The 27839-nt window shown below is 39.6% G+C and overlaps 1 protein-coding gene across 1 annotated transcript in view; it reads right to left on the bottom strand.

Annotated features, from left to right (window-relative positions):
• The window catches only part of BMP2K (BMP2 inducible kinase), a 108097-nt gene that overhangs the window by 65575 nt on the left and 14683 nt on the right, over window positions 1-27839 (bottom strand). The window contains 1 exon segment of the mRNA XM_020988363.2: window positions 8061-8179. Within this exon segment, the coding sequence (XP_020844022.2) occupies window positions 8061-8179 (119 nt within the window).

The raw sequence follows: 27839 nt of genomic DNA, 5'->3' as shown, positions 1-27839 counted from the left end.
AACTGATCAGAAAGATGACAGGGGACCCCTTCGCTGGCACTGGGCACAGCTGATGCTAACTGGCAGCTCTATTGCCCACAGGAAGTTTTGGGTCACAATTCCAGGGCAGAGAAGAGTGCCAGTGGTCAGTCACAAGGGAGCAGGGGTCCTGATCTCAGTTCCAAGGGAAGGAGGAGCACTGGTATTTGTCCTGCAGGGGAGCAGGAGCCATTCCTGGGTAAGGACCACAGAGCAGTAACTACACCGGGATCACGTCACCTTGGAAACACCAAAAACTTGCAGAGCCCCAGAACAAGCTCTGAAAACAGCACAAAAAAAGTCTGAAGCTTGACACAACACCTCTCCACCCCAAGGCGAGCAGAACCCGACTTTAATACGAAGGGCAAAGTCAAGAAATAGGCTGGGGAAATGAACAAGAACAACATCAACAACGACGTGACCATAAAAAGTTGGTATGGCGACAGGGAAGACCAAGACACAAACTCAGAAGAAGACAACAACGTGAAAATACCTACAAAGCCTCAACGAAAAATGCTATTTGGACCCAAGCCCAACAAGAACTCCTGGAAGAATTACAGAAAGAGACAATAGTGGAGAAAAAATTGGGAAAAGAAAGGTGTGTGATGCAAGAAAATTATGAAAAGATTAACAGCTTGGTAAAAGAGGTACAAAAAAAATACTGAAGAAATAACACCTCAAAAAGCAAAATAGGTCAAATGGAAAAGGAGATACAAGATCTCACTGAAGAAAATAACTCCTTAAAAATTAGAATTGGGCAAAAGACATTAAGAAACAATAAAAGAATGAAAAAATATTAGAAAATATGAAATATCTCATAGGAGAAACAAATGACCTAGAAAATAGATCAAGGAGAGATAATTTAAGAACTACTAGACTATCAGAAGAAATTATCAAGGAAACTAGTCCCAATATCCTAGATCCAGAGGGTAAAACAGAAATTGAAAAAATCCACCTCAGTGTAACTAGGTGGCACATTAGATAAAGCACCTGCCCTGGAGTCAAGAGGACCTGAGTTCAAATCTGACCTCAGACACTTGATACTTACTAGCTGTGTGATGCCTAGACAAAAAAAAAAAAGCCACCGATCACCTCCAAAAAGAGATTCCAAATTGAAAACTTTTTAGGAATATTATAGCCAAAACCCAGAGTTCCCAGGTAAGGGAAAATAATTCAAGCAGTGAGAAAGAAACAATTCAAACACTGCGAAGCCACAGTCAGGATCACACAAGATTTAGCAGCTTCCACATTAAAGGAGCAGAAGGGTTAGAATATGACTATTCTAGAAGGCAAAGGAGCTAAGATTACAATCAAGAATCACCTACCCAGAAAAAACTGAGTGTAATTCTTCAGGGGAAAAAACAAGGGCATTTAATGAAATAGTGGACTTTCAAGCATTCCTGATGAAAAGATCAACGCTGAACAGAAAATGTGACATTCAAACACAAGACTCAAGAGAAGCATAAAAAGGTAAACACGAAAGAATCATCATAAGGGGTTTAATAAAGTTAAACTGTGAACATCCCTATATGGAAAGAAGATACATGTAACTCCTAAGAACTTTATCATTATTAAGGCAGTTGGAAGGCATTTACACAGAGGGCATAGGTGTGAGTCACCTTGATTTCCTAAAAAAATGAAGAGGTGAGAAAAAGGAATGCACTGGGAAAAGCAGGAAAGAAGAGGTAGAATAGAGAAAACCTTATCATAAAAGAAGTGTGCAAGAAAGCTTTTACAGTGGAGAACTGGGGGGTGGCAGGCAATGCTTGAACCCTGTTCTCATTGGAGGTTGGTTCAAAGTGGGAAGAATATAAACAGACTCAGCTGTGTAACTCATCCAATAGAGAACTAGGAAGGGAAAGAAATAAAATGGGTGTGTGTGATAAAATGGAGGACAGATTACGGGAGGCAGTGGTTAGAAACAAAAAAGACTTTTGAGGAGGGACAGGATAAAGAGAGAGAGAAGAAACAGAAGAAAACGGGAGGGAAGGAAATATACAGTAATCCTAACTGTGAATTTGAAAGGAATGAGATTACCCATAAAACAGAAGCAGAGAGCAGAATGGATTAGATATCAGAATCCAACAATATCCTGGTTACCAGAGACACATTTGAAACATAAAAACAGACACAGAGTTAAAATAATGGGCTGCAGCAGAATCCAATGTTTCAGCTAAACTCAAAAAAGGCAGGGGTAACAATCTTGATCTCAGACAAAGCAAATAAAACAGAGCAAAAGCAAAAGAGATCATCACGGAAACTATGTTTTGCTCAAAACATACATAGACAATGACAATGAAGTAATATAAAAAATTTTCACAGCAAGTTTCTCAGACAAAAGCCTCATATCTCAAATAAATACTGAGTATAGAACTGAGCCAAATTTATAAAAATAAGAGCCATTCCCCAATTGATAAATGGCCAAAGGATATAAACAGGCAGTTTTCAGAAGAAGTTATCTATAATCATATAAAAAAATGCTCTAAATCACTGAGTAAAGAAGTGCAAATTAAAACAACTCTAAGGTACCAACTCACCCCTACCCAAAATGAAAAATGCTGAAAGGGGATGAGGGAAAAATTTGGACATTACTGAACTGCTGGTGGAATGGGGAACTGTCCAATCATTCTGAAGAACAATTTGGAACTAGGCCCAAAGGACTACAAAACTGTATATAACTCTTTGACCCAGCAATACAACTATCTGTATTCCAAAGAAATGAAAGAAAAAGGAAAAGGACCTATACATACAAAATATTTATAGCAGCTCTTTTTGTGGTGGCAAAGAACTGCAAATTGAGGGGACGTCCATCAATAGGGGAATAGCTAAACAAGTTGTGGTGTGTGATTGTGATGGAGTACTACTGTGCTATAAGAAGGGGGGGGGAGATGTCCTCAGAAAAAACATGGCAAGACCTATCTGAACTGAGGCAAAGTGAAGTAAGAAACAACTGGCAGATTGTTATGCACAGTAACAGCAATGTTGTAACAATGATCAACTGTTACTTTGCTATTGTGACATATTCAATGATCCAAGACAATTCCAAAGGACTCATGATGAAAAAATGCTACTCACCTCCAGACAGAACTGATAAACTCTGAGTGCAAACTAAAGTATAATTTTCTCTCTTTATTTTTCTTGTTTTTTTTTTAAATACGGCTAATACAGAAATGTTCTCCACGATTTCACATGTATAACTGACATCATATTGCTTGCCTTCTCAGTAGGTGGGAAATGGGTGGGAGGGAGAGAATTTAGAATTCAGAAAAATTAATAAATAATGAAATTAAAGCACACAAAAAAAATAAACAGCAGCAGCATTGTTTTTAAAAAATTTTAAATAATATACTGGTGCATATAGGTTCCTTCATCCTGATTCTTGATCTTTTTACAGTATATACCTAGCATTGGGATCTCTGGGCCACAAGGAACGAGCACGTCATACTCTTTCCAATATAACTCCAAACTGATCCCAGAATAGTTGGATCAAGCCATGGCCTCACCAACAATACATACCCATGTCTATCCTTCCACAGCCTCACTAACACCACCATATTTCACTCATTCTTGCCAATCTGTTACAAAAGAAGTAAATTTAGACTTGCTCTGGTTTCCATTACTACCATCATTAGGGATTCAGAACAACCTTTCATATGACAATTACTAAAGATAGGGAGAACTGTGATTTTATGGGTATTAACACCACCACCACTCCCCCAAGGAAAATCCCTCTGCCAATATGATAGGTACCTTCTCTAAGACTCATATAGTCTGTCTAGACCAGGAAGAAGTTCAACTCCATCAGCCCAATCAGGTCTTCCTGGTTTCAAAACCAAAAGTCCTGTCTACTATAACACTGTCTTTCATTTGTTAATACTTTAGCACAATTCAATGTTTTAAATGTTTAACAGAAACCAGTAAGACAGGCAATTAAATCAGAGTTCAAACTTTTTTTCCCCAGAAAAAAAAAATTTTAATTATGTAAGACTATATTTTCTATAAGATCTTACCCATTATTGATGCAAAATGTAAAAAAGAATGTGTGCAACTTAAAAATGTTCAATACAATGGTTTCTTCAACACTTCCTCTAACGTGAAAAATGGTACGCTGAAGGATACTAAATCACTTATCTTAAAATACAGATAATATCACGTTTTTTATCACTAAAAGCAAAGCACAGTGTAGATTCTATCTATAATAAGCTATCAGCAGCTGAAACTATTTCCTAAATAATACATAAGCAAAGAACACACATAAAAGTACAATTAAAAGAAAAATAGGGTTGGCCTAAGCCCTGAAAATTAGAACCAACTGATAAATTGTCTAAAGCGGGGAATAGGCCATTCTCAAAGGAAGAAAACCAGCTATCCAAAGCCAGTGAAGCAGCTAACTGGCGAAGCAGCTAACGCCCTTGGCTTCAGACACTAACTGTGTAACCCTGGGCAAGTCATTTAAATCTGTCTGCCTCAGTTTCCTCAACTGCAAAATGAAGATTATAACAGCACCGACCTAGAAGGATTGTTGTAAGGATGAAATTAGGTGATATTTGTAAAGCACTTTGTCAGGTATAACCCTTCTTCCACTTCCCCAAATGAAAAAAAAATGCTCCAATAATTACAGAGATAAGCAAAATAAAGAAATTCTTAAGTTCTACTTTATACCCATCATAATGGCAAAGATAACAAAAAAGAAATGACAAACGTTGGAGGGGCTGTGGTAAAACAGGCACACTGAATGTTAGTGAAGCTGGGAGTAGAACAACTATTCTGGAAATTCATTTGGAATTTATACAAAAAGTTACTAAATAATATATACCCTTTAATCTCACTGGCTTATACCACAAAAAGATACCCTGTGTACAAAAATATATCAGCCCTTTTTTGCAGTGGAAAAAAAACTGGAAATTAAGAGGATGTCCCTCAACTGAGGAAGGTCTAAACACACTGGTTTATGAATTAATAGAATATTACTGTGCTGTTAAAAAAAAAAAAGAGGAAAAAGATGATTTTTTAAAAAAGCATGTTAACATTTATATGAAGTGATATAGGGTGAAATGAGTAGAATCAAAAGAATAATTTACAAGAATGATATAAAAATGATCGACCTTTCTTGAAAACTTGTACAAAATGATAAAGAATGAAATAAGCAGAACCAGGAGAACAATTTATATAGTAAATACCCTATAAAAACAACCAATTTTGAAAAATGGAAGAACTCTTATCAATACAATAACCAAATATGAGTCCAAGGGACCAATGAAGAAGCATGCTATCCACTGCCTGACTGGTAGGTGATAAACTCAGGGCGAAAAAGGAGACATGTATTTTTCAGACAAGGCCAGTGAGAGAATTTGTTTTGCTTGACTGCTTATCTGTAACAGAGAATTTGTTCATCTCCTCCTTCTCCCATGGGGTGGGAGAGAAAGTGTAAAAGATGACCACTGTTTTAATTTTTAAAAATAAAACTAGAAATGGCTTTATATTTTTTAATGCACCATTGAGAGCTTTAAAAAAAACCCCTAAGTTAAAATTTTTAAAAATCCAAATCAAAACTGTTATTTTTCCATGAAGTTTCAATTTATTATCTGCTGTCAAACCAAAGTGGCCAAAATTTTACTTCTTAAGACTTCATAAAATATAAGTATTAATTCTCAAATTTTTGTTGTTAAGTCATTTCAGTTGTGTCTGACTCTTCATGACCCCATCTGGGGTTTTCTTGGCAAAGATACTAGAGTGGTTTGCCATTTTCTTCACCAGTTCACTTTACAGATGAGGAACTGAGGCAAATAGGGTGAAGTGACTTGCTGAAGGTCATATAGCTAATAAGTGTCTCAGGATGAATTTGAATTCAGGTTTTCCTGACTCCAGACCCGGCATTCTATCCACTGGACCACCTAGGTACCCCCAATTCCCAAGTTTACCATTAAACAAATCATGTAACTAATTTTATCTTATAATGAACACAGCATACATATACATATATACACACACACATACATGCATGCACACACATACCCCCAAATTCTGAACATCTAAATATTTTATAACACTGAAAATTGAGGTTTTTAGAATGCTTCTGATTTTGTCAGATTAATTTCAGAGTTATTAAGCAGGCTTTACTTGGCCTAGTATATTAACTACCTCCCTCCAAATTTAATAAGAGAGGCCACAAATAGGATATAGCTACAATGTGCTTCTAATAAACTCCTCAAAGTTCCCTTCCAATCAATACTCTACATGGAAAAAAAAAATATCACATAAGCTTTTGAAAAACAAATAGAAACCCATTTTGAATGACTAATTTCTGGTTCTGTGTAATTGGCCCTGCCAACCTCATCATGCATCAGTGTACACTGATTTATGAGGGAAATGAGTTTACAGGCCCAACCCTCAAGAATTTCACCAGTGACACATTTAAAAAAATGCAAGAATCTAATAAAACTGCTAGCACTGTTTTATACATATTAAATTACTAAGAAATACACACATATGACAACAAAAGACAGCCACCTGAGACCACTGCTTGGACTGTGCCTGGGGGGGGGGGAGCGGGGAGACAGACCTGAAGCCCTACAGGGCCACACATGGTCTCAAGGCTACAGGTTCCCCACCTCTGCTTAGGGCTTCAACATCAAGACGGGCAGGTTGGAACTCCTGGCCTCGGGCATGGCAGAATGGGGTGGAGGGCTGGGGCGAGAACCAGCACCCCTCCTCCCCTCACAGCTTGTCCTCCACCAGAACGTACCCAATAAACATGGCCCTTTACCATGACAAAAAGCTGAAGTGTGCTTATGGAAGTGGGCATCAGAAGGGCCATAGCTTCTGAGTTACTGTAAAGTAGTGCAGTTTTCAGAACTGACTGCGCTTAATCTGTTACAGTGGGTCTCTGCTGTCACAGCTGCCACTGTTCTGGGGGAAGGATAAGACGTGATTCCATCAGTGGCAGGAACTCCCTGCCTGAAGCCCTTAGGCAGCACGGGCACTGGGTCAGAAGCAGGATCTGAACTCATTTTCCTCCAGATCTTGCTCAAGTCCACCACCAGCCTCTGGCAGTGGGGACTGTGGGTGGGTCACTAATAAACCCTCTGGTAATGCCTCTTGGAGTAGTCCTTCCTGTCAGAATTCCACCTAAGCACTTCTGCGTTTTGCAAAGGCAAAGCCCAGACCACCAATTCAGGCTCCCCCGAGCTCCTGAGTTACTAACCAGGGCTGGGACTAGGACTCTGTACCACTCCAACTCCACAGGCAGGATGAGAGAACAAGGGCTGGCACTTTCAACCCCAAAAGCCAGAGAAAGAGAACTTTTCCCTGCCCCTTAGGTCCCTAAGTCACTGACCAGGCTGGGCCCAGGACTCTTGATAGCTGCACCTTCATGGGCAGGACCTGGGGCAGCTAGGTGGCACAGTGGATAGAGCACCAGTCCTGGAGTAAGGAGGACCTAAGTTCAAATCCAGCCTCAGACACTTAACACTTACTAGCTTGTGTGACCCTGGGCAAGTCACTTAACCCCATTACCTAGCCAAAAAAAGAAAAAATTCATGGGCAAGACTTCCTGAAAACAAGAGCTGAGGGCCTGAACCCAGTGCCTCAGTGACAAGGAATTCCTCTCTCTCACCACAGCCACTGATCCAAGAGCCCTGACCAATGCTAAGGGCCTTGGACTCTGCTCTAAGGCCTGCGCCCACCCCCCCCTTCTCTCCCCCCACGGAAGGGAGTTCCTCCCCTATCACCAAGATGAGGCTTATACCTTTTACCAAAACAACACATCTTGTATAAACCTAATTATAAGTACTGTCAGCTCCATTAGAATGGAAGCACCCTGTGGGCTGCAACTGTTTTTGTTTTCTCCTTTTTCATAGCACAGTAGTTGGCATAAAGTAAATGTTTAATAAATGCTTGTTAACTGTTTTTCCTGCATTATTTAAACAACAGTCAGGGGATCAGGTATATGTAAACAAATTTTAAGAGCTTTAATGAAAGTCATTCGATGCTACATAAGTACACAACAAATATTTCAAAGGTTTAATTATTCTCTTACTCACCATAATTGTTATTTCTCTTTTACAGATGTTCAGATCAGGCATGTTATTAACATACATTCGCTTTAATGCACAACGTATCCCACCATGTGTCCGTACCAGAAACACAGTGGAGAATCCACCTAGGGGGAAGGAGGAGGAGGGAAAGTTAGTTCAAAAGAAGGAAGTGGACATATAAACAGATTATTTTTGAAAATCACACATGTTTTAAAAAAATGACTGTGGGCAATAGACATTTATTTTTTACTTATTATCAAGAAATTCGAATCAACCTAGAAACATTAAATGCCAGCTCACCTACAATTTGTAAAGCAGTTTATTTAATTAAAATTATGATTCTCTATAGCCTTGTAAAATGCTAAGACTTCCTGTTTAGGCACAATATCAGAGTTTTAAAATAAAAAAACTTTTTACAGCTATACATAAATTATGAGAATAAATAACAGCTGCTCACCTTCACATTTCACTTTACAGTTAATATTGTCTTCCCTACAAAAATCCTTTTGAGATAAATACTGCTCAGTATTTTTACCCAAATTTTATAGATGAAGAAAAGACATAGAGAGGTTACATGATTTGACCAAAGTCAAAGATCTTCTGAGCTAAATTCATCAACAACGGGGAGGGTGGGTGAGGAGGGGTAGGAGGGAAGAGATTAATAGACAAGTAAATACAAGATACATACAAAAGACATACACAATGATGAGAGCGGAAGTAGTAACTGGAGGAATCAGCACAGAACCTCTGAAGGAGAGGTACAAGGGGAGACTGGCCACTCCAGTCATGGAGGACTAGACACAAAGTGGGGGTGAGGGGAGAGAAGCATGAAGAGGAGGAGAAGGAGGACAAAAAGCTCTTGTATGATGCTTTACAATCTGCAAAGCACTTTACATAAGTTATCTCAACTGATTCTCACAACAGCCTGGTAAGGTGGGCACTATTATTATCCCTATTTTTGACATGAGGAAACTGAGTCGACATGTGATTAGCCCAGATTTGAACTCAGCTGTTCCTAATGTCAAGTCTACCACCTTATTCTACGAGGCCACACAGCTGCTCTAAAGTACAGTGCAGGGATGGAGGGGGCCAGTACTATGAAGCATTATGCCAGATAAAGAAGTGTTTTACCCTAAAGGCTATGTATGGGAAGTCATTAAAGTTTCTTTAATATGGAAACGGTAGGATGAGATCTATGCTTATAACATTACCAGTCTGGCAGAGATGTGTAAGACTGGTTGGATGTAGAGACTAGGAGACCACTGAAAGTCTAGGAGAGAGATGAAGAGCTGTGGTATGCACAGAGAAAATGTGAAGATGTGAGAAATACTGGTCAGCCAGCAGATAGAGCTCTGAACTTGGAGTCAGAAGACCTAAGTTCAAATCTAGCTGTGTGACTCTGGGCAAATCGCTTTGACCTCTGTGTCAGTTTTTGCAACTATAAAATGAGGACGATAATAGCACCTACCTCACAAGGTTGCCATCAGAATCACAGGAGATAGCTGTAAAGCACCTAATTCAGTCCCTGGCACTCGATACTTGTGTCCTTCCTGAGGAACGGTAATCAATAAGATTTGGCAACTGACTGGATACAGGGGATAAGGGAGAGTGAAGAGTGATAATCAATCAATAAACATTATCAAGGGCTGGCTTCGTGTCAAACACTGTACTAAAAGCTGGGGATACAGAGAAAGACAAAAAAACAGCTCCTGTCTTCAAGGAGTTTAAGATCCAATGGGAGGGACAACTCAAAAACAAATATGGACATACAGGATAAACAGGAAATAATCAAAAGAGGGAAAGCATTTGAGAAGGGTCGGGGAAGGCTTTCTGTACAAATCAGGCAGGTCTGCAGTCAAACAGGTCTCAAGAGGGAGAATGTTCCCTGCAAAGTGACAGTCAAACCAAATGCCCAGGGGCAGGAGAGGGAGAGTCTGGTTTACAACAGCCAGGGGGCCTGGGTCACTGGAGAGTAAGGTGCAAGAAGACCGGAAAGGAAAGAGGGAGCTAGGTAACAAAAGGCTTTGAATACCAAAGAGCATGGTTTGTATTTTCTCCTGGAGCTAAGAGGGAGGCAATGGAGCTTTTTGGGGGGGCGGGGGGGGGAAGAACGTGATGTGATCAGACCTTTGTTTTAGCAAAAATACTTTAGTTATGGAAGGAAGAACGAATCTGGAATGGGCAGAACCTTGAGGCAGGCAGACTCAACAGAGTTATGCACAATGTCAAAGAGAAAGGGGCATATTCGAGAGATGTTGCAAAGATAAAAATTGACAGGCCTTGGCAACAGCTTGGACTTGAAGGATAAGAGATAGTGAAGAACCCGAAATGACCTCTAGGTTACCAGCCTGAGAGACTGGGGAGGTGGTGTTGCCCTGCCTATACAAGGAATAGGAAAAGGGGGAGGTGAGGATTTAACAGGAAAAGATAAGGAGTTCTGTTTTGGACAGACTGAGTTCAAGGTGTCTATTGAACATCTAGTTCAAGATGTTGAGAGGCTGTTGGAGGAGAAATGAGAGATTGAAGATCAGCAGAGAGATTGGGGCAGAAAGGCAGATTTGAGAATTATCAGAATAGAGGTGGGGACATATGACTGGAGGGCATGATCTGGAAGTGGATCCAGCAAAGGAGACAGAAAAGAAGTAGTCAGATAGGCAAGAGGAAACCAAGAGAGAGAAGAAAGTATCAAGGACAAGAGAGTGATCAAGTGTCAAAGGCTGCAGAGAGGACAGGGAGAATAAGGATTGAGAAAAGACCATTGTATTTGGCAACTAAGAGATCACTGGGTAAGTTTGGAGTGATCCATTTCAGTCGAATGATATATGTCAGGTCAGAAGCCAGATGGTAAGGGGTTGAGAAGACAATAAGAGGAGAGAAAGTGGAATAACTATTGGAAAAGTCCTTCATGAGGAGTTTAGGTACAAAGGGATTTCAAACCTGGTTGACCTTCAACAAAAATAGGGAAGTTAGAAGGAGCCCTCAGTTTAAGAGGGGAAATAACAAGTTTGGTGTGGGACATGTTGGGTTTGAGATGCTTCCTGGCTTCTCATAAGTTCCAACTAAAATCCCACCTTCTACAGTAAAACTTTTCCAACCTCCTCAGAGGTGACGAGGCAGAGCATTTGAGGAACGGTGGACAACCAGAGAAAATGACCCAAAACAAGAAATACAATGTCTTGTTCCTGGCACAGCAAGAAGGCCAATGTCACCAGACTGAAGAATACAAAATGGAGAGTAAAGCCTAAGAAGACTGGAAAGGTAGGAGGGGGGCTAAGTTATGAAGGGTTCTGAATGCCAAACTAAGCATTTTTTATTTGCTCCTGGAGGCAATAAGGAGCCACTTGAATTTACTGAGAAGGGGGATGAGATGGCCAAGCTTCAGGAAAATCACTTTGGCGGCTGAAAATGGAAGATGGATTGGGTAGAGACTTAAGGCAGGCAAACTCACCAGTAGGGTATTGTAATAGTCCGAGCATGAGGTGATGAGGGTGTGCATTAAAATGGTGGCAATGTCAAAGCAGAGAATGGGATGTATTCAAGAGATATTGCAAAGGTGAATTCAACAGGCCTTGGCAACAGTTTGGATATGGAAGATGAGAAATAGTAAGAAATCCAGGATGACTCCTAAGCTATAGGCCTCAGGGAGTGGGAGGATGGTGTTGCCCTACACAGTAAGAGGGGAGAGGGAAGGTGGAGAAGGATTTATCGGGAAAGATAATAGGTTAGGCTTTGGACATGTTGAATTTAAGATGTCTACTGCACATCCAGTTTAAGATGTCTGAAAGGCAGTTTGAGATAAGAGATTAGAGGTCAACAGAGAGATCAGAAGTACTGTTATAAATTATGTTAGTGTACCAAGTCGGCTCACAAAAGATTAATTTATTAATGATGTAATGAATGTATTGTATATTTTACCAAAAAGAAAAATAGCAAGAAAACTATAGTTTTGATTCCAATCATTAAACAAGAGCAAAATTAAATTAAAATAAAATTTTAAGATTTTTTTCTCCCTTTCCTGAATATTTGAGTAAAAGCACATTTATTATGAGAAGGTATGTTTGTGAACCTTCTAAAGGGTACTTCTAAGTACTTTCAAAGGTTTTGGAAATTTATGGCAATTTTTAAAAATATAACTTGGAAATTTGTAGCTTTCCTCTTGCCTGATAAAAGTATATTATCACAGCACCCTTATATTACTTGGCCCTGCTTAGAGATCAGCTTTTGACTCTTAAAGGTGAAGAAGAGCAATAAGAAAAAAGACCTTCGAGAGTAACAACAGTTGGAAGATGAAGGGCATGACTTTAAAAGGAAGCATGCAAAAAAAGAGAAGTGAGCTATGAAGGTAAGGCTGGGAGGAGCTCAATGCGCACACACTCTCCATGGGGATGGCAGGAAAAACAGGAGGTCAGACAAGTCCCTCAGAAGTCCATGAGATGGCTCTGTCAACTCAGGTCACCACTGTCACTGTCTCAAGCAGCCCCATGGGGAGGAAGAAGTGGGGGAGACAGTGTCAAAACCTTTCGGCATTCTTAAATCAGGTCTTTTTAGAAACTCAACAATTACAGTTATATTAACATCTTTAGCAAAGCAAAAAGAGCTTCATCAAATACTCTGACTATTCCATAAAGAGTGAAGATGGTAAAAAGGATTGTTTTTCCCAACAAAACTGGCTGTATTCACCAGAGTGATGAGTCAGAGATGACAGGTAACACCTAGCTAGTTTTAGTAGATAAACCAGTTACACAGAAACTTTATTATACAATAAAAATTTACTGTATACAATGGTTTTCATTAAAACTGAATTCTGTCTGTAGAATCTAAGAAGTACTCAAAGTTCTAGCTGCTCTTTAAAATACAAAACTGAAATACTTTAAAATACAAAGGAAAGAAAAAAAAAGGACAACTCACATAGGTTACTAGGGTTCTCTCTGTTTACAACAGGACATAAAAAGGAGCAGCTATGCCACTGGGAGACCTAACTTTTGTATGTAAAAGGGATAGTTCTCCTCTGCAACCTTCTCAACTTCTTTCTGCATGTCATCTTCCTGCATTAAATTGTAAGCTTCTTAAGAGCCAGGGCTCTTTTTCTTACTTGTGTTCCCAGTGGGACACAGCACATTCTTGACCAGAAAAAAGACCTGAGTTAATAAAATCCCCCCCTAGGAATTGTGTGGCCTTCAGCATGCTGTCTGACCTCTCTGACCCTTGAGCGGTTATTTTATAATTTATGCAGACAGATCTGAGGGAATTTCCACCCTGACCTACTGAGAGACCTAGAGCTATAAAGAACCTTAGAGGCCATTCGCCCCTTCATTTACTATGAAGGAAACTGGGGCCTAGACACACTAACTTCTTCATACAGGAAGCAATTTAGTGGAGTCCTATCCTGTGACTCCAAGTTCAGCACCCTTTCCACTGCATCACACTGTTGCAACAATAAGTTACTAAAACATTTAAACTTTCTAAATATTTTAATACTTATAAAGTAATGCACGCACAGGAATGAGGAACAAAATGTGTACAAATAGCTTGAAAACTGAAAAGTCCACATTTGTCCAAAATAAGAATTACAACAGCCAAGTTTTCTCTCCAGACTATGAAACCTATCAATGCAGAAACAACACAGTCTTGGTGACTAGCGACCACTCCATTTCGCTTGATCTTGTTAGCTTTCCCCTCAAACCCTCCCTCTTCTTCCTAACTCCTCTCTCTACCAGGACTATCCTCAATTCTTCACTCTCTCACTCCCCATATCCAGTTGCCAAATCCTGTACACCTCTGTCCCCTCTCTCCTAAGATGGCCCCTTCTCTTCTCTGATGTAGACCCCTATCATCAATACATACCTCCCTTCCTCTAGTCTCTGGCCTTCTCCAATCCATCTTCCACCCAGCTCTCATTGATATTCACACATCTGACAGTGTCACTCACTACTCAACAATTGTCACTGACTCCTCCTCAGCCTACCAGTTAAAGTCTTCCACAGTCTGGTTCCCACGTGCCTTTCCAGTAAGACTTCACACTACTCTCCTCCACTCACACTCCATTTCAGTCCAAGTGGCCTCCCAGCCATTTCAGTACACACCATGCATCTCCGACTTCCATGCCTCTACTGCCCATCCTCCTCCTCCCTAGCCCCTCATCCACGCTAGCTGCACTATTATCTCTACAAAACAAACAGAGCCCTTCTTCAACCTGGCTCCAGCCTCATTTCTCTCCCATCTCCATGCTTTTACACTACTTTCTCACCAAAGCCTGTAAGAATCACTAGTTTTCTTCAAAGCTTAGCTTTTACCTAAAGACTTTCCTGACCCCCACCCTAGTTATTAATGTCTCTTTTTTATTATATTTGGTCTATATTCTGTGTGTGTGTGTGTGTGCGTGTGTGTGTGTGTGTATATGTGTGTAATTTGCATATGGTATCTCCCCATATACAAATTAACCTCCTTAAGGACAGAGTAATTCATTTTGAGGTCTGTATAGCCAGCACCTCACAGGCCCTGGCAAATGGTGGCTTCTTAATCAACGCTCTTTAATTCTTTCAAAGCACAGCACAGGTACTACCTCCTCTACCCTTAATGACTCCTTCACCCAGCCGACAAGGCCCTCTTCTTCTAGGAATTACTTTTTAGTACTTTGTTTGACCACTTTCTGTGAACTCTTCCCCAAAGTTGCTTCTTCAAGAGCAGAGATTGTTTTATTTTCCCCATCTGAATCCCCAGAGCCCTGTTCAGAGTAGGTACACGCCAAACGTTCAAAAGAAATGAAATGCAAAGACCAAGAATAAAAACATATAGTTTCTTTTAAAAGTTTTTCTATAATTTAACTCTGATGGTCATTAGCCACATTTTCATATTAAAAGCAAATGAAGCATATCTGATGTAACCCCAAAACCATGCTGCTGTTTCTAATGCATTCAAAGGTACATCTGAAGACCCTATACATACACAAGCAAGCACACATGCAAAACGTGGTGCAAAGAGTTTGAGGGGTTTTCAGTATGCAAAGCTGGTCTCTGCCCCTCAAAAGTAAAAGTATTCCTCCCCACAACATTTAAAGAACTTCAAGTCACTTAACATGCTGAACTAGACTCATTTCTTCCAAATTAACAATTCTGGCCCCAAAGTCCAGATCAGTGTCACCATTATCTTTGTATAAGTCTCACAAGCTCGAAACCTACATTTATTCACTAAAGCTTTGGTTCCATGGCCAGAATTTTTCAGGGAGTTCTGGGTGGTTACCTGCTTAGCCACCAATAGAATGATAATCTTCGTTACTTTATATTGGTCTAGAAAGGAGGAATGAAATAGGGAAAAGAGAGAACTTCTACCAGAACATTTCAATGAATAAGGTAAAATATATGAGTCCCATCTCATCTGTGGGAGTCTGCTTTTGACCCCTACAATATCCAAAGACGAGCACACTCCTGGAGCTACGAGAAAGACAGGCACAAGTATTTTGGAAACTGCCTATAGAGCAACAGGTCCTTGGTTTAAGCATTCAAGTATTTCAAACAGAATTGCCAAACCATAAAACCAGGATGTTTTATATGCAATATCTCAAAAGATCACTGAAACTGTCCCAATAAACAATTAATACCAAATTTAAAATAGCAACTTAAAATGTCCGTAACTTTCAAATTATCATTTAAGACTATGATACGAAATAGTTTGTCAAGATTCAAAGCAAATGGTTACATTAGTTATATTAAAAGAAAAGACAATCACTCACTGATGAAATCTAAGTCTTTTCTGCAGAGTATACATCACCATATAAACTAAAAGCCTCTTTAAAACTGCTCAATTTTGATGAGGGGAGTTCGGCACCAGTAACACTAGACTAGAAGACGTAGTAAGACAAGCTGGCCTCTAGTGCTTGCTTTAAGACCTTGGAACTTAAATTTCCTGATCTACAAAACCAGAATTATCACGTATCCCAGAACAGACATCCTTCGACATATAAAAAACAAAACTCCATACCCCACCAAGATCCTTCCCTCTTCTGAGCTATCCTATGACTGCCAAGGGCACTAGAATCCCTCCCCTCTACAGCCCAACCCTCATACCCAAACTGCCAATTCAGGCGTCCTCACTGAGACCTCTAGGAGTCCAATCCCTTAGCAAATTCTCACTTCACAACAACTCCCAGAAACGGTACCTTATCTCTCACACGGCCACCACCTAATTCCTCATAAACTCTTGACTGCACCATTACTACTGTAATTGGTGCCTTCTAATTAAGGACCCCGCCTCAATCCTCTCTCCACTGCAGCCCATATTCTACAAAACTCAGAAGGTCTTTAGTTTGTCATTTAAATCCCCTCACCATCCAGTTACCCCGCTTCTCCACATTCTCCAATCCTAAAGCCATTCCCCAATAAATAAGTAGTCAAATGACATGAGCAAACAGTTCTCAAAAGAACTGAAAAAACTATGTCAAAGAATGCTCCAATCACCAAAGAGAGAAATATAAATCAAAACAACACCAAGGTTTCCATTTATACCCACAAAGCAGGCAAAGATGACAAAAAATGGGAATAGCCAGCGTCGGGAGGGAGAAGAGAGGCACACTAGTACCCTGATGTTGGAGCTGTGAATCAGTATAACTGTTTTGGAAAGTAAATCTGGAACTATGTAAATAAAGTGACCAAAAATTTTTTTATACCCTTTGACCCAGATCTCTCTACCAGGTTTATACCCCAAAGGTAAGAAGAAAGTCTGCAATTAAACCAAAATATTTATAACCACAATTTCTGACACAAAATAGATGCTCAAAGACTGGAAATGGCTAAACCAACTGTGACACATGAATGTAATGGAATACTGCTATACTTTAGAAGGGGGCAGAATGAATGAATGAAAATGAATAAATGAATGAAAAAAGAATTTATTGAATGCTTACTACGAGTAAAGCACTGGCTAAACACTGAGTACACAAACACAAAAAATAGGCAATCCCTGCTCCCAAGGAGCTCACATTCTAAATGAGGTTTCAGGTGCAAGTCAGATGGAAAGGTCCCAGGGTTCTTGGGCAGATGGTCACGCTTCTTCTTTCATGTCATTTCCACTCATCAAATACTAGCAGTTTCTGGTGCTGAACAATTTGAGAGTACCAAGGACCATGCGGCAAGCATCGTGTTTTCTGGGTCTTCAGGAGCCGAGGCCAGGCTGCATTCCCACAGGAGTGCTTCCCGGCGTGATGGCTGAGGGCACTGGGCTGGATACACAGCTATTCCCAAAGCTCTTGGGTTTAGGGTCCTGGGCTGACTCCACCAGGGTCTGAGCAGAGACGGTGGTCAAAGTGGTGGTGGTTTGACTTGCCTGGTACACGCTGCCTTCCGTCTCTCCCCCAGGGGGCCTTCCTGCTTCAGCTAGACCAGAGGGCCTGCCTTGGGAGCTGCAGTTGGTTGGCAGTTGGTGGGGTCCGGCCCCTTCTCCAAAGGAGCTGCTGTGGGGGCTGGGCTGGAAGCAGGACCAGTAGTCTGGGGGATGCTGCTTCAAAGAAAGAAAACCAAACTATCAACCGCAATTTTTTTTAAATGTTGCAAATCACCAATAAAGAAATGTAAATTACAGCAACTCTGAGGTCCCACCTCACAGTCATCAGACAGGTCAAAAACAGAAAATGAGAGCCTGTGGAAAAATGGACACAGTAATGCACTGCTGGACCACCTGTGAAAGTAGTCTTGGTAAGTCACTAAACTGTATACACTCCTTAACCCTCACTTGAGGTCTTCAAGCAGAACCTAGATGAACAGGTGACTTGTCAGGTATACCTGTCTTAGTGGGGATTTCTTTGAATTGCTAAATAGCTGCTAACAATTATTATCATCTTCATTATTATTATTCCCTTCCAACTCCAAAATTCTGTGATTCCAAGGAAATGATGATTAACATCCCTTCCAGCTCTAAGATGCTTTGACAAACATTTTATTTTGCCTTAAAATATTTCAGGCTAGGGAACAAGACACTAGAAATGTAAATTATAGCCGAAATTTACTAGAAAGAGCTTCCCAAAGTATTATTTTAATTTAATAAGATTCCAAAGCCGAACTTCACCATTCATTAAATCATACAAGTAATTCCTACAACTAAAGTTAAATGTAATCAAGTCTCAAGCAAGGTATCAAAATATTAGCAGCAAATGAAAGTATGTTACAAAATAAGTATTTATCTTCTCAGCATTCAAAATTAGGTTAAGGTACCACTAAGAAATTCTCAAACATATTTGCCCACATATATGTAATTTAATAGTTTTTTACTGAACACATACAATTGAACGTGTGTGTGTGTGTGTGTGTGTGTGTGTGTGTGTGTGTGTGTGTACTACAGATAAAATAAGGACAAAAGTATATAGCAATGCTTCAGTATCCAACTATATTCAACATTCTAACTAAAACATTTATAAGCCAGCTACTTTCTGCCAGGTAGTGTAGTAGGCACCAGAAATACAAAGTAAGAAACCATAGTTCCTGCCCTCAAAGACCTTACATCCTATCAAGAGCAGGAGAGCAAAACTGTACAGAGTAATGTAATACAGGTTGTGATGGGGGCAAAGGGAGGATCGAGACAAAATTCGAGGGAACGTGGAGCTAGTGCAACACAAGGTGAGAGAGCAAGGAAAAAGGATTCCAAGAGACACAGACAAAAAGAGTGCGCTCCAGAGGAAAGTCTGCCCTGCACAGATTTCCAGCAGCACAAGGAATAGAAGGTTGGGAAGCATCAGTACTACAGTCTGGATAATGATAATCTGGACACATTCATAGGCAAATAGACACAAGGAAGATGAGATGAGAATCAGTTAGAAGGTGCAGTGGACAGAGTACTAGGACTGGAATCAAGAAGACCTGAGTTCAGATCCAGCCTCAAACATTTTCTAGCTGTGTGACCTCAAGCAAGTCACTTAACCTCTTTTTGCCTCAGTTTCCTCTACTGTAAAATGGAGACAATAACAGCCCCTTACCCCTCGTGCTGTTGTCAAGAGTAAACGAGATGATACTTGCAAAGTGCTTAGCACAACCTCTGTGCTCTCTCCATCTCCTCATTTTGTCTTTCCCCACGTGTCTGATCAGCAGCCAGATCTCTGGACCTTGGCCCTGGATCTTGCATCTGTCCCCTTCTCTCTGCTGAAGAAAATGCAGACCCTAGTTCAAGGTCTTCGTCCCCTCTACTGGATAATTGTTCCGCCCGCTTCAAATCTCTCAACTCTCCAACTCACCCCGGCCCCAAGTTCTTTTCCTGAAAAGAATAATTTTCCCAAAGAGCAGATCTAACCACATCATTCCTCTACTCAACTGCACTGGCTCCCTAATGACTATAGCATTAAACTACTTCATATTTAGCTTATCCTTTCTAAATTTCATTTCTGTATCAGCTTTATAAGCTACACAATTATTAACACTGCAGAACACACGTATAATTCATGAATAAGTAAATATACATGTATTGGGGGTGCATTCTCAAGAATTGTTTACTTGTAAGAGTATGCAAGGAAAAAGATTTCAGGAGCACCAGTCAGAATGAAAGAAGGGAAAGAGAGGCTTGGGAACCAGTTGGGAGCTTGAGCCAGGAGAAGGTGGGAAACAGCAACAGAAACGCAAAGGCGAACAGAAGACCTACTGTGCACTACAGAAGGGCCTGAGGAGCACAATTTCATTCTAGCTTCCTCTACCTGACTCCAGCAGCTTTCAGAAGCTCTGGAACGGGAACTGAGCAGACAGGTGGTGTGGCTGTTAAGGTTAAGGATTAGCCAGACATGAAGAACAGATGGACAAGGAGGCCAAAAGATTAAGAGAGAAGGCGGTGCCCTGTTAAAATGGTTATATATAGGATCCAGAATCCCATGGGTCAAAAGAGAGGCCAGAAAAGGGATGAAAGACCAAGAGGGCAGGAAGCAATTAAAGGGCACAAGGGATCCTGGTGAGGATAAAAGTCAGATTTAGGACAGGTGAAAGGACAAGAGATTGTAATTCAGAGTTCTGTCTCTTTTAAGCAGAAGAAAAGTAAAACATGAAGTTAAAGTGAAGACTGAAAATTGAAAGATGTTGACACTTCCATTCTGGGAGATTACAGTAGCTTTTTCAGGCACCAGTACATGACCATTATTAGTATTGCAGCAGTCAGCACAACAAACTAGTGTGACACACACTAATGTTGCACAAACAAAAAAACAGATCAGAAAAGTAGCAACAGAAAGTCACGTCTATCTATTACTTCAAGGCCTGATTCAAAAACCTTGGCTCAAAAAAAAGATACACACTTGAACACTGTGCAATCAAAATTGAAAAGTACATTTTCAAATGTGTTTATCTTGATGTTACTGAGCACAGAAAAAAAAGCACAAACATCTCTTCTAAATAAAAGGGCTAAACTTCAGTTACTTTTTCCACAATGACTGACGAAATAAATCATGGCTTTGAAATGAATTTAACAATACGCAAAATTCAACCAACAACCTCTTGAGACTTAAGAGTTAAAAAAGCCTCATTATGATCGACTGTCTCAGGGTTAAGATCTAGAAAATGCACCAGACCCAATCCTGATGGGCAAATCCAAGACTTAAAACACAGTGAGTCATACATACTTCCACAGCCCAGGTGAACAAAGGGAGACAAAGAGGTCTGTGAACACTGGGGACCTGGCAAGGGGCACACAGCAGTGGAATACTCTAGAACTGAAAGACAAGGGGACCCCGAGCTGGTGGAGGTTACAGGAACAGGTGCCAACCAAAAGATCTGTCATTCACCACCCAGTTGTTCTGGGTCATGGATCCAGGGCAGACTGAGAAGGCGCTCAACGACGAGGAGTATTTGCAGGCACTTGGCTGTGTAACCAACAGGAAGCAAGTTCAGAGAAGCCAACAGTAGCTAAGTAGCTCAGACCCCAGAGAGGAACAGCCTCACTTCCAGCTTCCAGCTCAGTTTAAAAGCCTCAGTGTGGAAGTTTGTCGTTCTGAATCCGGAGAGCTTTGTAGCTGGCTAACGGTGCCCGTGTCCAGCAGGTGTCTACTGGAACTTCTGCAGTTTGTGGAGTGTTCAGGGAGGACTATTATCTCTGGTGGGAGGCACTGCAGAGCCCTTTTCAGGGCTGCTTATCCACCTTTGATGTCCACCTGCCAACTTTCACCTGTGGGTCCAAAAAGCTGTAGCACGTACAGTAGCTGTACCTCGGTAAATTGTCTCAGCAAATGGACTAAACTAGGTTGAGGGTAACCAATGGGCCTCAGACTCAGTGAGTTAGGGGGATGTCTACCCCACATTGCCCTAGCATATGAAGCATGTGAAGAAATCCCCTAGCAGAACGGGGCAGATAAGAACAATTTGTTCAATGGCCATGAAGGTGGCTGAAGCAGGCACTGCAGAGTGCTTCAAGTTTGGTCAGACATCAAAGACGCCCAAGTCATCCACTGCATCCCAAGCCATTACCAGTCATCCTCACTTCTGTCTGCCCCTGGACTCGGATGACTCTGGACAAGAGAATGGGGCCGATGACTCTGCCTTACTTAAATCCAATTCACACACAAGTCAAGACACTGCCCCATGATGTCATTGGTTCTCTTCCAAAATAAAGGACAAACAACAACTGAAATTTCCATCAAAGGGCCAGTTCACAGGATTGTTAACTAGATCTAACACCTAGGTCAGGAACAAGCAGAGCTCAGACCAGGAGGGAAGAAATCAGACTCTGCCCTGGATCAGAGCACTTAGGAAACACTGAAAACCTGCTCTGCCCCGAACTGTCCCTGAGATTTCGTAATAGCACAACGCTCAGACCCCCAAGAGATCGGGAGAAGGACCAAAGAAGACAAAAGCTCGGCCCAGACTTTCTACCCAGAAGTACAGAGCTTGATCTTAACATAAAGCGTGAAGTCAGGAACAGGCCTGTGAATGGCTGTTGTACTACTAGCCAGGGCAAGATGGAAAGACCTAGTCTCAAAACGAAGTATCAAAGCAAGGAAGAAATTACCTTCTCCATTGTTAGATATGGGAACAGTTCATTACAAAAGGAGATAGAGGGCATCATAGTAGATAAAATGGGCTTTGATTATATAAAATTTAAAAGATTTTGCATAAACAAAACTAACATACTTAAAATTGGAAGGGAAAAAAATCTTTGTCAAAAGTTTCTCTGATAAAGGTCTCATATCTAAGACACAAAGAATTGATTCAAAGTTATAAGAACAAGAACTCAACTGATAGGCAGAGGTCGGGAACCAGCTGTTTTCAAAAGAAGTAAAAGCTATCAACCATTTAAAAAAAGATTCAAACAAACAATAAAAAATTAAAGAAATGCTAATTAAAGCAACTCATATCTACTGGAGCAGCAAAGCAGGAAAATGCATTGTTGGAGGGGCTATGGGGAAACAAGCACATTAATGCACCATTGGTAGAGTTCTGAACCAGTAACAACAGCCAGTTTTTGAAAGCAATCTGCAACTACGATCCAAGTCACTAAACAGTTTTGACACAGTGATCTACGCCTATATTCTCAAAGAGATAAAAGAAAGAGGAAAATGAGGTGGGGAAAAAAGAGGAAAAGAAGGACCTAAAGATAAAAAAATATTTATAGGAGCTATTTTTGTAGTAGCAAAGAACCAGAAACTTAGGGAGTATTCTTCCACTGGGGAATAAATTTATGGTTTCAGAGAAACCTGGGATGATCTGGATGAACTAATGCAGAATGAAATGATCGGAACTAATAGAACAATTTGTACAACAAAAGCATCATTATTCTTAAAAAGCAACTGTGAAAAACTTGAGAATTGTGATCAATCCAGTGACAAACTACAATGTGAAGAATGACTGATGATGAAACTCAAACGAGATGCACAATAAAATATACCATTTTCTGACACAGCCAATTTGGATATTTGCTTTACTTAACTATGCATATCTGATTCAAAGGTTTGTCTCTTTTCTCTTTCCCCTTCCCCAAAAACAGTCTGGTGAAAAAGATAAAGAAAAGAAAACAAGGGTAATTGAGGCATCTTTTTTTTTAAAAAATGCAGAAAAGAGAAGAGAAGGAAGGCCACAAAGAAGCACAGAAGCATGACAACTGTAAAAGCTACGAAAAGCTATACATAAGAGAGCTACATTTTCATATATAATCTTTCTCTGTCTACTCTGTATGCAGAGATACCCATTTTATTTGAGATTTCTTAAATTCATAATAATTTTAAAGGAATAAATAGAATTTTCCTTAATATGGTAAAGAGTTATCCGAAACTAAGAACTAGCATTATCTGTCACAGAGAAATCCTATAAGCCTTTCTAATAAGGTCAAGGATAAAGCAGGGATGTCCACTGTTAATCTCTACTATTTGATATAGTTCTAGAAATACTAGCAATACGACAAGAATAAAACATCGGGCAATAAATGTGGCCAAAAAAAAGAAATATTATCATTTTTGCAGATATGCTGTTTTACTTAGAAAACATGAAATAATCAACAAAAAAAATTTATTGTGACCATATCTTCACTAAAGTAGAATAGAAAATAAGCCCTCTAAAAATTATCTTTTCTGCAAAACCAAGAAATTTACCAATTACCATATTACCAAGAGATAACAAAATTCTATCCAAACTACAGAATGTGTAAAACAGCTGAAGGTTCAGCTGCCAAGGCATACAGGAATTATGATTATAAGTACAAAACTCTTTTACAGAAGTAAAGCTAGACTTTTTAAAAACGTAGATATTAATTATTCATGGTTAGTATATGACAATATAAAAAAAATATGACAATGCTACCTAAATTAATCTACCATTTCATTACCATGACAAACTACTAGAGGGTTACTTTATAGAACTAGACAAACATAATACTAACCAAATTCATGCAAAGAAACAAAAGGTCAAGAATCTTAAGGGAAATAATGTAGGAAGGAATGGGGGTGAGTAGTACCAGATCTCAAACTATACTACAAATCAGTAATTATCAAAATAATTTGGTAGTGATTTAAAAAAACAAAATAAAACAGAAGAATCAATCAATGTTAAGTGAACACAAGGTACATAAGACCCAGAAACAAAGGACCTAAATGCACAGTGTTTAATAAACTCAAAGAAAACTACCAAGATAAACACTCACTATTTCTACAAAAACTTGTGGGTAAATTAGAAAGCAATGTGGCAGAAACTAGTTTTAGACCAACCTCTCACCATTATCCACTATAAGCTCCAAGTGGATACATGGCCTAGATGAGGAGCAGGAAACCTGCGGCCTCAAGTGTGGCCCTTTGACTGAATCCAAACATCACAGAACAAATCCCCTTAACAAAAGGACTTCCTCTGTGAAGTTTTGAGTCAATCAAAGAGCTGCACTTGAGAAAGTATTAGATATAAAAAGCTACGTTATTAACAAATTAAAGGATCAAGCAAAATAAATACTTTTTACAACTAGAGATATGGGAAGGATAGAGAGGATCATAGGGCATAAAATTTTGATTGGGTAAAACTGAAAAATTTATACAAACAAAATCAATGTGATTAGAATTAGAAAGTAAATAGTTAATTGGGGGAAAAAAATCTTCACAGCAGATTTCTACAATATGGTATCTAATATATCCTGTTTCAAATATACAAGAACAAGAGCCATTCCTCAAAAGATAAATGGTCAAAGGATATGAACACAAATTTCCTGAGGGAAGAAAGGCAAGCTATCAACAATCATATTTTTAAAATGTTCCAAGTCACTAATAAAAAGAAACTTTGCATTTTTCTACCTCACACTAATGAGATTGGCAAAAATGAAAATAAGGGAAAACTACAATTATTGCTGCATCATGACAGAAGAAGCACATACAGATGCACTACTAGTGGAGCTTTTTAAGTGTTCTAGCCATTCTGAAAAGTAAAATCACTCAACTGTGTATACCTGCCCTTTGATCCAGAGACACCACTACTACTGCAGGCCTTAGAGATAAAAGACAGAGGAAAAGAATCCTATGTACAAAAATATCTGCAACAATGTTAAGGGCCGATCTTAAAGAGTCTGATAAGGGTTTAAGATCCAAGGCAGAGTTTGACCTCTGCTCAGGCTTTCACCCCAAAGGGCTCAGGGATTAAGTGGTACGGCTCCCCAAATTCCTTCCTGATAAAGAGGTCTCTGAGACATCCCTTCTCTCTCTTTGAACCTTGGGTTTACATATTTACTCCTCTATGCAGGTGGTGCCTAGGCGCCTGGGAAAACCTTGGAATCTACAGCCCAATCTAGGAACCCTGATAAGGAGGAAATTCATGATTGTTACATCCTCAGCAGATGTTCTGGGGAGTATCTCACGGGGAGGACTCTTTGAAGTTAGGCTAGATCTTCCCTATATATTCTGTGCCCTCAGATGAATAAACTGAGTCAGTAATTCTACTCCGCCTGGCCCATGTCATAAGTTATTTCACGCCTCTCCGTTCGGTGTACAATCTGGTTGCGGGCAACACAACAATATTTTGTTATAGCAAGGAGCTAGAAGTAAAGTGGTGCCCAACAACTGGAGAATAGCTGAACAAATTATGATATTTGACTGTTAGGGATTATTACTGAACCACCAAAGGGAGGGGAAAGGGAGGAGAGGGATGCAGATAAACCTGGGAGGAGCTATATGAACTTATGCAGAGCAAAGTGAGCAAAAGCCCAAACAATTTATAAAATGACTACAATACTGTGTAAAGGACAGTAACTGTGAAAAGCTTAAGAACTATGATCAATGCAATGACCAATCACAATTCCAGAAGACTAATGAAGAATCATGCTTCTCACCTCTTGGAAGAAAAGTCACAGACTAGTAGGTAGAGGTATTTTCAGACACAGACAATGTGTGGATTTGTTTTGCTTCACCACACTTATTTGTTACAAGGAAGAGTCTCATGGGGGTGGGAGGGTAGGAAGGAAATGAGGGGGGCAATAATACTACCCCCCAAAAAAAGGAAAAATACAAAAAGCACCAATAAATCATTTTTTAAAATAACAACAGAGAAAACTCAGAAGGGCACACAGACAAGTAGACAATGTTGGTACATATTAAATTTGAAATACACCCCTGCCCGCCCCGCAAAAAAAGCCACACGCAGTAGACTCATAGTTTTGTAAGCATACCTCTTTTTCTGTTCTTTGTATGTGGAAATACTGAAGTTAATTGATGTTTTTCAAGTTCACAATAATAAAAAGAAAAATGTAAAAGAAAATTTTCAATCATGGTGTCACGGTTCCTCATGGTTTAGTGCTCATTCCCTAGGAGAATAAGATACTTCCAAAGACCTAACAGAAGCCATATAGCTATGAATTACCTTTTATTACAAAATCCAACCAACTGTAGGTAGGCACATAAATACACAGAATTATACTAGCTAAATTATATTAGGAAAGTATGCTATATTACATGCAAGAAACATTGAAGACGTAAGGAAAAAGAATTCAAAATTCACATTTAATAAAGGCCCTATATAGACCAAAATATTTACATCTGCTTTTTAAGAAGCAAAGAACTAGAAACTAAATGATGCCAATAGATTAGGAAACGCTTAAACCATTTGTGGAACGTTAATATAATGGAATATTATTGTGTTGTAAGAAATAACAAATACAGATAAGCATGAGAAGACTTAGAAAAACGTTCTCTTTATAGAGAAGTAAACTGAACCAGAAGAACAACATGCACAAAGATGTAAATAGGAATAACAAAACAATTGAAAATGGATGCTGTGAAATTATAATGAACAAACAGCCCCAAAGACTATTGCTGACAAGCAGTAGCTACTGTGACAATTGATAACCTAGAAATAAATTGTCAAGTGAACATCTCAAAACCATTTCCTCCTATTTTTATTGCAAAATACAACCCCATCCTCTAGAAAGTTATTCTAATTTTGCGATAAGTGAAAAATATTGAAAACATAGTGAAACACCATAGACCATTTTCCTCTAACGGGTCTCTTTTTCTTGTCTACCTACAGTCAACCCCAAATCTAAGATACAATTCATCACCTTAAAGCATTAATGTTTAATTCTGATAAAACAAATTAGCACATAACCCTGGTTAGACTATTACAATTAAATTACCCAGAAACTTAATAGTAAAATGAATAAAATTATGAAGTTTTTAAGGCTAGACTGACTACCCACGATGTTCTTTAACATATATCAAGCTCCCTTCGCTGGGTATAAGAGTTTAACCTCTGTGTTAAGAAACCACTTAATATCTGGGACATCACTGTGAGGAGAAGGAACACAAGTATTCAAGTAATTTAGTTGCCCTAAAAAGTATCAACATAAATGGTCTAGGGCAGTAGCTTTCAGAACTCTTCAATAGGACTGTCCAGGTCCAGGTATCTAGGAATTAACTTTCCTAAGTCGCTGGAAAATATGGTTATAGCAAAGGTTTTACTTGAGTCATCTTCAACAATCCCCTCCCAACACATGTGAGAAGTGGGGACTCTCAGGAAATAAAGACACCTAAAGCAGCTATGATTTCGTAAGCATGAATCATCATCATCATCATGCACATCACCAATTCAACAAGACCAGAATGACCACACTGCAGTTCACATTCAGCATCCCCTGTGGTCTTCAGCTTTCACATAGTATCCCTCTGTTAGATGATACGTGAAATTTTTGCACTTTAATTACATAGCTGATGTCTTTAAAAGGTTCCAAACACAAGAAAAAGATAGAGAAAGATCTATTTTTTAGAAATTATTCTAGTTCAGGAATGGGTTGAACTCTTTGGCCTCTGAGATCCCAATGAACTCTGTGATTCTGTGAAAAGGTCAGTGGATCAAATTATAACCTTTGAAAGTG

This window comes from Phascolarctos cinereus, unplaced genomic scaffold (genome assembly GCF_003287225.1).
Source record: "Phascolarctos cinereus isolate Bilbo 61053 unplaced genomic scaffold, phaCin_HiC Scaffold_9;HRSCAF=440, whole genome shotgun sequence".
In the NCBI taxonomy this organism is placed as follows: Eukaryota; Metazoa; Chordata; class Mammalia; order Diprotodontia; family Phascolarctidae; genus Phascolarctos; species Phascolarctos cinereus.
This window is presented reverse-complemented; position numbering and strand designations above follow the sequence as displayed.